The 15,974-nt window shown below is 45.7% G+C and overlaps 1 protein-coding gene across 1 annotated transcript in view; it reads right to left on the bottom strand.

Moving 5' to 3' along the window:
• WWTR1 (WW domain containing transcription regulator 1) overlaps positions 1-11,690 on the bottom strand; it is a 131,641-nt gene extending 119,951 nt beyond the window's left edge. Inside the window, exons 1-2 of the mRNA XM_024769138.1 lie at positions 11,374-11,690; positions 10,517-10,950 (exon numbers count right to left, since the gene is read on the bottom strand). Coding sequence (XP_024624906.1) covers positions 10,517-10,947 — 431 coding nt within the window. The 5' untranslated portion in view covers positions 10,948-10,950; positions 11,374-11,690. The remainder of the gene's footprint in view (positions 1-10,516; positions 10,951-11,373) is intronic.
• Between the last annotated feature and the right edge of the window lie 4,284 nt (positions 11,691-15,974).

The following is a 15,974-nucleotide window of genomic DNA, read 5'->3' on the forward strand; positions in this document are numbered from 1 at the left end:
ATCAATAGGGGATCAGATTAAGAAATTCATTGTACATCCATACAATGGAATACTATGTAGTCCTTAAAGAAATAAAGCCGATATTTATGTACAGAAGAGGAATAAACACCAAGATATACTAAATGACAAAAGGAAGGTAGAGAAGAGTGTGTACCATTTGTACTGTATTGAAAATAGTCTAGGTGGGAATACACATTTAATTTACATATACATACACATACTTGTACTCACACAGAGTTTCTCTGGAAAGACAAAAGAAACTGGTATGCTGGGGAGGGTACCAGAGGACTAGAGGGAGGGTACATGCTTTGGTACTATTGAAAATTTTGTCATTTACATGTATTTATTACCTATTTGAAAAATATTTTTTCATGTGAAGTCATCTGAAAACATTCACATGGGATTCAGCACCATGAGTGAGTGTGAAAAGGCTCCCAGTGGGCTTCACTAAGAGCCTCGGAAGGATTCCCCTGAGAGGGAGGCCACGGGCTGCTCAGGGCCTAGGTGGGCTTCGGTGGATTAACTGTGGTTCCAGAATCTCAATTTGGTCTGTGCCCAGGTGACCAGCCTCATCCAAAACTACAAGAGTATTCTGGGAACAACCAGACCTGCAAGCTATTCATTTACAAGCAGAGATGGCAGATTCAGTGGGGATGGGCCTGAGTCGAGGGTAGCCCCGTACCCCACTAACTTGGAGAGCAAAGACCACCCACTATGGTGGAACTGCACAGGCTAAATTAAATATATGACCAACGAACGGATCTATGGATGGACAGAGGAATGGCTGCTTTGCTAGGAAAGCACTATCATTTCAGACACATACGTTAGTATAGAGTGCTTAGTTCCCTAAAGAACTAGGAAGACCTCAACATAAGGGACAATGGTGGGGTCTTACGCTACATTCAGATAACTCTAGGATTGGTGGATCTCAATGAAGGGATGAGGAAGCTGCCACACGGACTAGTGAAAGGTCCGTGTACCCATCCTAGCTGAGGTTCTAAAGCCTCAGTGGGATGCATGGTCATCTAACAACCAATACTTATCTTCAAGCTAAGTCAGGCCAGGTTCTTCTTGGCCTCAAAAATAGACACTTAGCATTTCTGCTTCTGCACTTCTCTTCCTATCCCCTCTTTCCTGGAAGGCCCTTCTGCTCACCTGCCCATATTCTTCCCATTTTTCAAGACTCCATTTATGCCCAACCACCTTTACAGAGACTTCTTTGAACACCCACCCTCCATCTATCTTCCTCTCCACTGCATTTAGTACGTGGAGCTAGGATTGTAAACTTTCAATCCAGGATGCGCACAGACCTGATGGAACTACATTCCTGAACACGGCAGATTCCTATGAAGAATTCCAGGGTGCAAGCTTGCAAAGATTTAAAAGAAAATATTATGGGATTCTTTCCTTATCAAGCACCTACCTATGTGCCAGGCCCTGTGCTCAGGTTATACAATGACAAGCAAGAAAAACATCATTCTTGCCCTCAAGGAGGTTACACTGTAGTAAGAAAGAGAAATAAATCAACAGTAATATGGGGCATTCCCTGGCAGTTCAGTGGTTAGGACTCTGGGCTTCCACTGCAGGGGGTGCGGGTTCGATCCCTGGTCAGGGAACCAAGATCCCACATGCCGAACGGTGTGGCCAAAAAAAAAAACAACCACACAACGATAGCATTATAGCAGCAGTGCTACATCTGCGGAGACACAGAGGGCTGTGGGAGAACCTGGCAGGAGCATCTAAGCCAGTGCGGGGGCTGTGAGTCAGGCGAAAACCCCTGCAGGGCTGGCATCTAAGGTGATGCCTAAAGGTAGTGTAGGCATTAACCGGGCAAAAAGCGGGGAAATAATATTCCAGGCACAGGTAGCAGCTTGTGCCAAGTTCCTGAGGCCAGGAGCACAGCCAGTGGGAGAAACCAAAAGACGGTCAGCCCAGCTGCAAGTTTCAGACCTATAGAAATGACAGCCTTATTGTGACACACCTCAAAGTGCTTCCAACCCAGGAGGGCAGCTGCACACAGGTCAGAAGGAGGCTATTTAGCCTGGTTTTGTCTGTATTCCCCATGTCTCTCCAGCTAGACTGTCAGCTGCCTGAGGTCCGAAAAGCTGCCACATTTCTCCCCCCCACCCCGGGCGCAGTGCACTGTGTTGGCACACAAGAAGAGTGCAATGATTTTTTGTTGTAAATGCTGAAATGGCTGAAGACCTTTAAGATGGCACAAAGGCAAGGCCCTGGGAGAGCACTGCCCCCACCACCATCTCAACCAGGAACAAGACAGGAGTAAGTAAACTTTCAGGGCTGCTCGCTGTGCCAGGCGCAGAGCAAAGCACTTCGCATAGATTCCTGGTTTCGCTTCATCTAACAGCAAACATCGTTTATCCCTTTATCATCTGCTGGGTCTAGATGGAACATTCAATAAAATCTAGAAGTCCAGGAAGAAGTGTATGCAAATAAAGAATATGTTGAAGGAAATTCAGAAGATTTGCCATTAAGTCTACTTCTTATCCTGACTTTTCTGGAGAATTTTTGGTTAAGATTTTAGCAATTACGGTGTTCATTTCTAAAGAAAATAACCCAAAACAGATTAGCAGATGCAAACTGGTATCTATAGAATGGATAAACAACAAGGTCCTACTGTCTAGCACAGGGAACTATATTCAATATCCTGTGATAAACCATAATGGAAAAGAATATGAAAAAGAATACATATACATGTATAACTGAGTCACTTGGCTGTATGGCATTAATTAACACAACACTGTAATTCAACTATACTTCAATAAAAATTTTTGTAAAAAGAACCCCAAACAAGAAAAACACAAGCAGTCCCAAAGAGGATCTCCTTAGAACATAAGCTCCAGGCTTCAGTTACTGAGCTAAGGCTACAAGATCCCTCCCATGCCCCATACACCTACCCAAATCTACCACTCCATCTTCCCCTGCCTCTTTGCTTGCTTTCTCCTGTGGTTTTTATAACTTCCCTCTTCCCCCGATTTAGAAAGAAATATGTTTATTATGCGACATTTGGAACATACAGAAAGGCAAAAAGTAGACAAGAAAAATCTCCATAATCCCACAAATGACCATCGAACACAGTTTGGTATGTAACCCTCTATCAGACAGACACACACACACTTTTTAAAATAAAATCAGGATTATGACCCTTTCACAATGTACCATAATTATTGGGTTTTTATGTGTTATATCCCACTTGTCTGATATTTAGGGCCATTTCTTATCTCTAAGCATTGGTAACTAACTGTTAAATCAAGAAATATAAATGAAAACATAATACATCTACTCAAAGCACAGTGAAAAGAAAAACTGTAACTTGATTTAAACATGAAACTCTCAACTAGAGAAATAACAATGGAAGTCACAAAAACGCTTCCCAAAGTCCATAGGACATTCCTAGGTGGACAGTATGAGATAATAGTTGGAATAAAAATGTTCAAAAGTCAAATACGCTTGTGAAATATTGGCTTAAAAATAAACTAGTTTTGTAACAAGTGACTCCGGAGTCTTGAAAGTGTATTGTGAAATTCCAAGAGAGGGACAGAGCCTGCAACATATCCCAAATCTATTGGTCCAGGAACCTTTTGTTCACAAAGTTATCTGAGTGGACTAGGGTTCCAAGGAATACACTTTGGAAAACATTGCTCTGCTGATATTTCAATGCACTAAAACATGCACAGTCCCCCACAGACCAGCAGAAGGGCCATCCCCTCAGAATTTCCCGTTCAATAAAAAGTTTATTACTTCAGTCCTCAGTCTTCCAAATCACCCTTTAAAAAAAAATTATCCCCTGGATTGGTGGATTCATTTACTTCCACCATCCTCTCCTGTGGTTAGATATTTCATTGATGGAGGACGGGAAAGGCAGAGATGATAAGTAAGGGTGTAATTCCTACACGTCTTAATTTGTCAACAAACAAAAACTGACACTGAATCAACCCTTTAAGCAATGTATTTCTAATCAATCTTTGCAATTATAAAGACAATGAGAAGTAAATTTTTTTCCTGTAAGCTACTTTACTAACATCTAACTAACCCTCTCAACAAGTCCTCAGCAACATACCCAATCCTGACATAAATTAGGTCATCCACCCTCCATGTCACATCTGTGTGCCCTGTAAAATGATATGGATTTATTAATGGTGAAAATCTCAATGAGAAGAAAACATAGTCATTGTAGGTATACTATCCATTTCTGGTTTGGTTCATCATTTCTCTCTCTCTCCAGCACTGAGAGCTCCAAATTTGATCACCCAGACTGAGTTTAGAAGCAAACTCTAATGCTCCATCCACCACTCCAAAGTTGTCTGGTCACCAAGGATACCTAGTTACAGGGCCTAATTATGGGCATGTAACTGACATGAGGCAGTACTGTACAAGTGCAGAAGTACAGGTTTGAGAATCACATAATTCTAATCCCACCTTTGCCACTCGTCTGTTATGTGACCCTGGGCCATTTACTCGACCTTATTGTGCCTCAGTTTCCTCAACAGTAAAATGAGAAAATAACATGTACCTGTTCACAGGTCACTGTGAGAGTTAAAAGAACGTGTGAAGAGCACCTAGGGTTATGAATAAAGTTTCCTTACACATGTGTCAGGAGTGTGTTCCCTGGGTGATTCTGGCGCTGCCTCTCTGGGAAGTACTGACTTATAGCTCCCTGCTTCCTCTGGAATAGAGCAGGTAATCAACCAATGTCAATTACCTCCCCTCTTCCTCTCACCCCACTTCTCAATCTCACTCCCCCTCCCACACACAAACGGGGCTCCACTAGTAGCTACAAGCCAGATTCCAAAAATCAGAAAGTAGAACCTCCTCAGAAGAGGTTAGACATCCTCTGCCCAAGATGCAGCAGCAAAAGGGAATCTGTGGTGGGCATTCCTATTTAGGATTTTTAACAGGAAAATTGATTCTCAGTCTTTATTTACAATTTTAAAAACCAGCTTGCAATTCCAGATCCAGGCTTCATTCAGCACCAAACAATAACTGAGAGTCAAAATTAGTTTATCCTACTAGCAAGGTCTCTGCATCCAATTTTGGCCAGGTAGACAGCATATGCATGTAGGGAGGCAAGGGGAAGCAAGAACGAACTTGTACTGAAAGTCTACTATGTACCAGACACTTCAAATATGTTATCTAATCTTTAGAAATACCGTGAAATAGGACTTCCCTGGTGGCGCAGCAGTTAAGAATCCTCCTGCCAATGCAGGGGACACAGGTTCCATCCCTGGTCTGGGAAGATCCCACACACCACGGAGCAACTAAGCCCGTGTGCCACAACTACTGAGCCTGTGCTCTAGAGCCCACGAGCCACAACTACTGAGCCCATGTGCCACAACTACTGAAGCCCGCACACCTAGAGCCCATGCTCTGCAATGAGAGAAGCCACCGCAATGAGAAGCCCATGCACCGCAACCAAGGGTAGCCCCTGCTCACCACAACTAGAGAAAGCCCACCTGCAGCAACAAAAGACCCAACGCAGCCAAAAATAAATAAATTAAATAAATAAATAAATAATAAAAAGCCATCTCTCTTCAAAAAAAAAAAGAATCCGCCTGCCAATTCAGGGGACACGGGTTCGATCTCTGGTTGGGGAAGATCCCACATGCCTCAGAGCAACTAAGCCACAACTACTGAAGCCCGCGCGCCAAGAGCCTGTGCTCCGCAACAAGAGAAGCCACCGCAATGAGAAGCCCGCATACCACAACCAAGAGTAGCCCCCGCTCGACGCAACTAGAGAAAGCCCATGTGCAGCAATGAAGACCCAAGGCGGCCAAAAATTAATTAATTAATTAATTTTAAAAAAAACAGTTTCTCAAGTATGTACTCCAGCAAAATGAGGGCATAAACCAAAAAAGAGGAAGACAAACAAACAGCACTCCTAGCCATGGAAAGAAGTAAAGAGAAGCCCTAAGGATGACAGCTCTGTTGTAGAGCTAGAGAGCAACAAGAATGGAACAGAAAGATGAGGGAATCTGGACATAAAAGCTTAAGGAAAGGAGACCTGACAGAACCCAGGGGATTGAGAGCCTGGAAAATTTTGAGATCATAATAAAGGCAAATAGTATATAAACATATAAAAAGGCAATTAGAAATAATAGGAAAAAATGTTTAAGAAAGTCAAGATTCAAAGATGAAGAAACTAAAAGGTAACACAAATTTTAACAACTGATGAAGAGTGAAAAGAAAGAATCCCTATGACTTTGGGGCTGGATATATCCTCCTTTGAGTGTCCCAGGAGTCCTGACACCAGACACAATGTGCAAGTCTAAGATCCAATGTTAATACACAAGGCAATAAATTATATTAAATGTTGCCTCCAGTTTTTCAACTTCAAGAATAATTTATGAATAAAAAAGTCAATTTGGGGACAAAGCACAAAACTTTTATTGGTTATGGGTTCAGAGCTTTGGAATATTAAGGTGTCACTAACAAAAAGCAAATTGTGGAACTGATAGCCACCCAAACCTCCTTGACTTACAAAATGGGGAATCAGAAATACCGTAAAGGGGCTTCCCTGGTGGCTCAGTGGTTAAGAATCCACCTGTCAGTGCAGGGGACATGGGTTTGAGCCCTGGTCTGGGAAGATCCCAAACACGGCAGAGCAACTAAGCCCGTGCGCCACAACTACTGAGCCTGCATGCCTAGAGCCCGTGCTCCGCAACGAGAGAAGCCACCGCAGTAAGAAGCCTGCACACCGCAACAAAGAGTAGCTCCCCACTCATGGCAACTAGAGAAAGCCCACAAGCAGTAACAAAGACCCAATGCAGGCAAAAATAAATAAATAAATTTCTTTTAAAAAATAAATTAAAAATCGAAAGGTTCCCTCTGTGAGCCTTGAGAAGGTGAAGGAAACCATTGTGTTTCAACAAAAGTCCTTTTATACTATTGGGTTTGGTACCAACTGCACAGATCACTTTGACAAAAATAATTTTCTACCACACATTTCAGAAAAGGCAAAACACTAAAATTATTACTAAAAATTGAGAGTGCCAGCAAATGTTATAGTTGGAATTATATTTAAGAGTGGGGATAATTTTTCTTACAGAATATGTTATTCAAATAAAAATCTTCTACAAGAATGGAAAGTTCTACTGAATCCAGATCACTTTCTTCTTTATAATTCTCTATTTTCTGGTCTATGTACACCAAACATGTATTCCATTTATAACCAGAAATTTTAAAAAAATTTTAATGTGATCAGTGTTCAAAGTCAGTGTGCCAGTTGCTAAGAGCCCAACACCTACACACCCCAGCCTGATTTATGAGCTGTAGAGAACAGCAGGAACAATGCAGTCTTCAGAGGCCATGCGTTTTAACATTCTATCCTCCCCATTGTTAAATGCTACCCTAACACCACAGGGAAGGTGTGAATGCTTAGAAAAGGTGCCCTGTAACAGGTACCAGAAAGTGATTACACCATATACCTAGGAACAATCTTGCCTGAGAAAACGACAAAAAGGTTTTTTAAAGCTTCTTAGATGTCCAGGCTTTGTATCCCATAAAGCTCATTGTTCAGCTGGGGAAGTGACATGAGGATAAAGGTGGGAGTGGGGAAAACGGAAAACTGCTCCCTAAGTAGATGACAACAGATTAGAGGGCCAGTCCAGGGTCCACCATTAAATAACCACAAATGGCATTCCCCAAGTCACGTCAATACCCTTCCCTGGCCTCAATTTTCTAACCTTCCTCCCAAGAAAATGACCTTGTCAATTATAAAATACTTTGATTTCTGATTTATAAAGCCCTCAACTCTTGACAAAATCAAGAATAGAATTCTACTGCTAGCCCCATTTCACAGATGTTGGGGCAAAGTCATGGGTAGATTTTATGAAAATTAATTCAGGGTTAGTTGCCACCATTTTCCAAGCTTCTACTTAAATCCACCAAAATACATTGCTTTTTGAGGCTGTGTTACAAAGTGTGGCATATAACATTTATCTTATTCCAACTTTAAACAAAGCTCCAAAAGAAATTCAGAGAACTCCTGGCAGATTGCTTATCTCAAAAAACAAAAGTCACAGTGACTTAATTTCTTAAATTCCCTTAGCTACTTGGCCAAAAAATTTCCAGGGATAGCATCAGATCAAGCCTACAGGCCTACTGCTTACACGTTTTTCCAGTTGTTGTCTTTATTGACTATCCAAAGTGAAATGAAGATGCATCCAGCTTTGGACTGAGGAGTGACTTTTAGTTGGGGGGGGGGCGGTGAGGCAAATGGAGCAGATCAACTTTCTCTAAACCCAAGGCTTACTTCCATTTTTAACCTAGCTTCACAAACATATTTTAGAGCTACTCCAATCATTCAAAGCCTGTATAAAAGGGAACTCTTTTGTTTTCTTTCTGTTTAGGGATCTTTTCCCCCTAGCTTTCCTCAGATATTAGGCAAGCCCAGCTCTTATTTCATATTTTTAACAACCAGCTATACCAATCATATACATATTTGTGTGTGTATATTTATAAACACAGTTCAAAAATCATTTGGGACCAAAACTAGCCTCCAAAATTATTAGAAATTATTGGGTCTTTTTCTACTTGTAGGTACTACTAAGTCCATTTCTATAAAAGTCACAGTGAGATATTCAAAACTGCATTTACCTAAGTAAAGCAATACAAGATGCTACTTTGGATCTTTACATAGTATACAAACTAATGCCATCCTTTGGAACAATATCATCACACTTAGAAAAATGTCATGCTATTACATCACATACTTGAATTCCACCAACCATTTAGAAATCAAAGCACTGGACTTCCACACTGGACTTCCCTGGTGGCGCAGTGGTTAAGAATCCTCCTGCCAATGCAGGGGACACAGGTTCCGTCCCTGGTCTGGGAAGATCCCACATGCCGCGGAGCAACTAAGCCCGTGAGCCACAACTACTGAGCCTATGTGCTACAACTACTGAAGCCCACGCACCTAGAGCCCGTGCTCCCGCAACAAAGACAAGGCACTGCAACGAGAAGCCCGCGCACCACAACGAAGAGTAGACCCAGCTCGCCGCAACTAGAGAAAAGCCTGTGCGCAGCAACGAAGACCCAACGCAGCCGAAAATAAATAATTTTTTAAAAAAAAGAAAAGCACTGAGTACGTGTCCACACTGTCACTCAAAACCCAGGAGAAGACCAGTTGTGGACTAAAATGACCATCAAGTCTGTTTTAGGACACGGGCTTCTCAGCAATGCATCAACCCCAGCAAAAAATTAAAGCACTCCTCCTTGCACAAGACATCAACAGCTTTGGGATGGGAAAGGAATAATTGGCCACCAGTATGAGTCAAAGGGTTGGCTATTATAAGCCTCATCCATCCTTGTGTATTTGTTATTAGGGTCCTCTCACAGCAATCAAAGTATCAAATATTAGTGCCAAAGAAAGGGTTGATTATCTTTTTAAAATAGCACATAACATCTTAACGTCTAAACTAAAGCTACTCAATCAAAGAAATATGGGCTTTAACATAAATTCTAAGGCAAGTTCTTAGAGGAGGAGTTTCCCTCCATGGCAGTGAACAGCTCACCAGTGCAAGCAATCCTGGACCAAGTGGTCCAGCTGGCACGACTTCAATCCAGGCCATTGATAGCCTGACCCCCCATGACCTCACTAATTACATTTCAAGTTCCAGCTTGGCTTCTCCTCCAGAATATAATTATTTTAGGGTACCACAATTGAAACAACCTTCTTTATGCCTATGAATATATTTTCCTATACAGTCTAATTCCACTCAAATGTAAACTTCATTACATCAAAAAGCTGGAACAAAGGGAAGGGAAGAATGACAAAGCAGTCTCCTGATTCGATGGTATTTTAGGTTACCAAGGGCGACATAATAAAACTCCGACCCAATTTCCACACAATTGATTTGTCCAGCCTACAACTACTTCACCGGGCAGTTACTAATTACATCACAGGTGCTGTGTGGTCATCACCTCACCAGTAAGGCCTACCAGGCAGTGTTCACTTTTCCAGACTGCTTTTCCCAAGAATGGAGAGACTGGAGACCGCCTACACTACCAAGAGTCCCTCTCCTCCCCAAGCCTCAGATCTGCTCTAGCATTTTTGTTGGTGTCATATCTCAGTGGACCAGCCTCTGATTATCTGACTTAGAGTGGGCAGGGAAGGGAGTAAGAGTGTGGGTCCAGGAGTCTGTATCAGTACTCCAGCTGCAGGGCATAGTCACCTATGTGTCTCATGAGAATTCTCCCAAAAGTTTTTTTTTTCTTGTACCTCTAAGAGTTTCCATGTCCCGAATCTCTTGTGACTTCCAGAACCCTGGAAGAACCACCAGACTCAGTTTCTGATCCCTTACAATTCCAACACCCAGAGACTCACTCCCTATTTCCAGCCTCCCAGATCTCTGGGAAACAGCGGTGGACGGTGACACATCACCTCTCTCTCTCTCTCTCTCTCTCTCATACACGCACACACGCACACACTCAAGAACAAGCGTGCACACCCTGGGTATCGTGACCCTGTGTCCCCCCTAGCTCCAGGCTGACTTACTTGAGGAAGTACCTCTGGCCAGTGGCCGTGAAGGTCATCTCCCAGCCTGGGGGCAGCGGCAGCTCGTCGGTCACGTCGTAGGACTGCTGTCGGAGGTGCGCGTGCTGCTGCGCCGGGCTGCCCGCAGCGCCCGCGCCGGTGCCCAGCTGCAGAGACGCGGGCGACGAGTGCGAGCGGACGTGCTGGGCGCCGCCGGCCAGTCGGGGCCCAGGGTGACCACCGGACGAGTCGGTGCTCGACTGGCGCGAGTGCGAGCCGGAGTCAGGCTCCTTGAAGAACGACTCGGGCAGGATCTTCTTCCGCCACGAGCTGGGCTTGGGGTTCATCACCGAGTTGAAGAGGGCTTCGAGGTCCGTGTCTAGGTCTTGAGTGACGTGGATCACTTGCTGCCCGGGTGGCGGGAGCGGAGGGGGCGCCGAGGCCGGATTCATCTTCTGCAAGGAGAAAGGAGGTCAGATTAGCCTTTTATTGAGGGTCGGAGAGGGGGATACGGGGGGAAGAATAGAGAGAAAAAGCAAAAGAGACGGATAGATGTCTGCCTCGGGATCCCAGACACCCAGCAGTTAAGACCAGCCGGATGGGGGGAGGGGTCCCTCCTGGCCTCGAGAATTATGCAACTTTCTTGAAGCCAAGAAGTTACCAGGAAAGGGGGGATGGGGTGGCTGCTGGGAGTTAACTGCACTGGAGACGCTGCTGAACTGCTGGTGGCAAAGGACAGGTCGAAACTTTCCAGGGCAGTCAGCCCCCCAAAGTCTCAACCGGAGCCAGCTCCAAGACATCTCAACTCCGGAAGCCCGAGGAGCCGGGCGCCCTGGAGTGGTGCCGGGTGAGCGGGCACGCGCCAGAGGGCACACTACCTGGGCGCGCAGCGAAGCCGAGTCTGGGCGTGCGGCGGCCGCCGTCCCGCCCGAACTCGCTGTCGGGCCTGGGTCGCTAGGGTGCGTCCCGAGCTTGCAGGGCTGGAGCCGGGGCCCGGCTGGCAAATCCTGACCAGACTCGGTGCCTGGCAGCCGAGGGCCTTCTGCTCTCACATCCCCCGAACTGGCCTCAGGCGCTCGCGCTCCGCGAGGAGGCTGAGGAGAAGCAGACAGCGCGGCCGCCGCGGCTCCCGAACTGTCCCATAAACAAAGTTTGGAGCAAACTCCCACTCCCAGGAAAGAGGCGGGGCCGAAAGTTGAGCTGTTGAATTATGCATGACCTCCAAGTCCCCAGCCTGCCTGCCCCCGCTCGTCTCTCCCCTTTCTCTTCCTCCTCCTCCCACCCCCGGCTCCAGAAAACCTTGGGCGTGCTGGGTACTTTGCAGGGTAAGAGGAGACGGGTGCCCTCCACCCACTCCTCCTGGTCGCGCGGACCTCTCCCGCGGAGCCCTGGATCTGCATTCCTTTGAGTTTACCACGGACTTGGGGCGGGATCAAAGGGAAAGTGGCCCGAGCCTGTTTAATCAAGGACTTGTGGACCGAAACCAAGGCTGGGGGCGGCGGAGGGCACGCCGGTGAGGGGCCCAGACTGAGTAAGGGCCGGTCCTGGGCGCCGCGCCCTCCCTTAGTGCCGGGTGCCGAGGCCGGGAGCGCCGCAGCGCTGCACTGATCCGTGATTCTGCCTGAGGGCGGCCCGCGTGCGCTCCGGCGCGGGGAGACACCAGCGAGGCCAGCTTTTCCACGGGAGGCTACTTAGCGCTTGTGACCATATTTGGTCTGGCGAGGAGGCATCTCGGCTGTTTGGCTTTCAATTGTCTGCTCGTGCGCAGACGGTGCCCAGAAAGTGCCTCTGTCGCTAGGGATGCGGCTTCGCCAGCTGGTTCATTGTAAACAACCTTCAAACCATTTATCAATCCTTGTTTTCCTCTCCAGTGTGACTCAAGTCACTAGGGGTTGAGAAGAAACCTGGTCAAAGCTTGGGCGCTGGAAAGGGACAGCGATCGTGCCCCCCTCTCCCGAGACATCCGCGCGGGTAGTGGGAGGATTGGAATGTCCCTGACGCCCTCCAGAGAGCCTGGAGCCGGGATGGAACCGGAACAGGTGGCTGGGAGCAGAAAGGGTGCGCCAGTGACCCGGAAAAAACCACCCACCCTCCCACCGACTGGATCTAGGCGGGGGGTGGAGACCCCCTGCTAGATCTAGACTGGCAAGACAGCTGCGGGAAGTAGGAGGCGGCCTGGTCCTCCCGAGCAGCTCAATTCCTTCTTTCCTTGTCCCTTCTCCACTGGGGGGAAGGAGAGATTGGCTGCGAGGTAAGTCAGGCTTCAGAAAGTCCCTACCCGACCCCATTTGATTCAAACATAAGTTTATGAAATAAGTCATATGAGGCGATATATGTAAAGCACTTTGAAGACATACCTGCCTACATACCTCTTTGTTAAATAAAATAGAATTGTATCAAGTGCAAGTATTGTGCCTTCACAGTTTTATAAGGGTGGAACAAAGTCAAAATTAAAATCTGGAGTTGCTTTGAAGGAGGAAAGTTTATGGGAAAGACAAGGCCACCCCATAGCTTTCTTTTATTTTTATTTTTAAAATTTTATTTACTTATTTATTTATTTGTGGTACGCGGGCCTCTCACTGTTGTGGCCTCTCCCATTGCGGAGCACAGGCTCCAGACGCGCAGGCTTAGCGGCCATGGCTCACGGGCCCAGTCGCTCCGCGGCATGTGAGATCCTCCAGGACCAGGGCACAAACCCGTGTCCCCTGCATCAGCAGGCGGACTCTCAACCACTGCGCCACCAGGGAAGCCCCACACCCCATAGTTTTGCTTTGGAAAAGGTAAGAGTATTTGGGGCACATTCCCTGAATGGCTTCTCCCTGTCAGTGCCCAAAATAGAGCAGAGGCCACCTAAGTGAGCCCGCCCCCCCATTATCTGTGCTTGAGGGTGTGCTCTGATTCCAAACTCCCCACAGATGGGAAAATCAAGACTGCCTGAGAGAGAAAGACAGTCATGTGGATCACTGTCAAAGGTGAGCAGAGGGCTTCCCTGGTGGCGCAGTGGTTAAGAATCCGCCTGCCAATGCAGGGCACTCGGGTTCGAGCCCTGGTCCGGGAAGATCCCACATGCCGCAGAGCAACTAAGCCCGTGTGCCACAACTACTGAGCCTGCACTCTAGAGCCTGCGTGCCACAACTACTGAAGCCTGTGCGCCTAGAGCCCGTGCTCCGCAACAAGAGAAGCCACAGCCATGAGAAGCCCGCACACCACGACGAAGAGTAGCCCCCGCTCTCTGCAACCAGAGAAAGCCAGTGCGCAGCAACGAAGACCCAACGCGGCCAAAAATAAATAAATAAATTTATAAAAAAAAAAAAAAAAAAAAGGGGAGCAGAGCATGGCTCCTTCAGGAGACTCTGGAACTATTTCCCATCAGCAGGTCCTCTGCCCATAGGACCAGCAGAGGGAAGGGGAAGCTGCTACAGGTCACTCCATGGGAAATAGCATCTTTACAAGCTATCGTCAGAAGCCACCACAGTTGCAACAATGGGAAAATTAGCTCTGGAACTAGAGGAAGTGACTGGGACCGAAAGGTTACTAATTCAGAAGCCACTTGATGAACAGATGCAACCTTGAGGCCAGCCCAACTCCAGGAAGGTCCTCACCCAGGAAGGAAGGTCTTGCTTTGTAAAGAGTTCCTGGCTGCTGCACAGAGGAAGATGCTGAGGGAGCCATGAGATTAATCAGTTAGGGAGAAGCAGGATTGAGGTCGGGTGGGCATTCCTTGCCAAACTTCAAGACATAGATAGTGGAGGACAAAGTAGATGCCTGAAATGGAAATTGCTCTGATCACGTGATAGCTCAAAGGGAAAACTCCCAGTTCCCAAACAGTCTATAAGATATGGTAGTGGATGGCCAAAGAGATTTGCTTCAGTGCCTCAAACAATAGTTTCAGATTAAATAACATTTACAGATGCCTTGTGTATATCAGGTACTGCCCATAAGAGGCAGTATGGTGTAACAGGTAAGTGTATAATGAATCTCTGGAGGAAAATACCTGAAGCAAGATACTGAAACTCTCTATTCCTGAGTTTTCTCCTTTGTAAATTAGAAACAATAACAGTACCCACCTCACAGGATTTTAGATTAAAACAAATTACAGTCGGCCCTTTGTATCCTTGGGTTCCACATCCACTGTGGATTAAAAAAAAAAAAAAAAAATCCAGAAAGTTCCAAAAAGCAAAACTTGAATTTGTGGCACACTGACAACTATTTACATAGCATTTAATTGTATTAGTTATTATAAGAAACGTAGAGCTGATTTAAAGTATATGGGAGGATGTGTGTAGGTTATATTTAAATACTACGCCATTTTATATAAGGGACTTGACCATCCTCAGATTTTGGTTGGGGGGGGCGGGGTGTCCTAGAACCAACCCCCTGCTGATACTGAGGAATGACTATATACAAATTTTATCTGTTCCCACTGATTTAAAACACAAGCTTTGAAATGCCTAGCTCTACTCTCTACATTGGGCAAGTAATTTAACCTCCCTTAAATCATAGATTATTCACTTACAAATTGGAGATAATAGTGTGGTAATCTGTGACACTGCAGGCCTTCTTTTGGTCACACCCTTATGGAGTCCCTCCCACTTAAATCTGGACTGGGCCAGTGACTTGCCTTCGCCCGGAAAATGCAGCCCTGCATCTGTGTTTGTTCCCTCTTTTAACCCCAAGGAAGGTGTGGAAGTTTCTGCTTCTGTAATTTTGGGAGATCTGAGCCACTAGGGAAGAAGTGCAACTACTTTGCTGGGGAAACCACGTGCAGAGGAAAATGCCCTGAGATAGGTGGAGATGGAGAGAACTCCAGCCATCCAGCACCGGAGCTGAGCCCAGCCCCCAGCCAGCCCAACAGCTGACTGCAAGGGCATCAGTGACCAGCCTCAAGACCAGTAGAACCAGAGCCCAGCCCAGCCCAGCCCAGATTGTAGAACAAATAAAATGAATACTGTTTTAAGCTACTAAATTTTTTAATTCTTTTTTTAAATGCAGAATGGGCATTCTAAAGATTAAATAAGAAATTACAAATAAAGTTCTTAACACAAATTCTGTTACACGCTAAAGTACTTAATAAATAATGGCTGTGATTTGGGCTGAGACCCATCAAATGGATAATAGACAAATATTTTACAGGTAAGGAGACTGGCCCAGTGAGTTTTAAAGTACAGGAAGATCTCACTTTGTAGCACTTCACAGATACTGCGGGTTTTTTTACAAATTGAAGGTTTGTGGCAACCCTGCATCACGCAACACTACCGGCTCCATTTTCCCAACAGCATTTGCTCAGATCGTGTCTCCATCATAGTTTGGTAATTCTCACAATATTTCAGACTTTTTTCTTATTGTATTTGCTAAAGGTGATCTGTGATTAGGGATCTTTGATGTTACTATTGCAAAAAGTTTACAACTCACTGAAGGCTCAGGTGATGGTTAGCATTCTTTAGCAATAAAGTATTTTTTAATTAAGGTATATACATTG

Source organism: Neophocaena asiaeorientalis, unplaced genomic scaffold (genome assembly GCF_003031525.2).
Source record: "Neophocaena asiaeorientalis asiaeorientalis breed wild unplaced genomic scaffold, Neophocaena_asiaeorientalis_V1.1 scaffold118, whole genome shotgun sequence".
Classification (NCBI taxonomy): domain Eukaryota; kingdom Metazoa; phylum Chordata; class Mammalia; order Artiodactyla; family Phocoenidae; genus Neophocaena; species Neophocaena asiaeorientalis.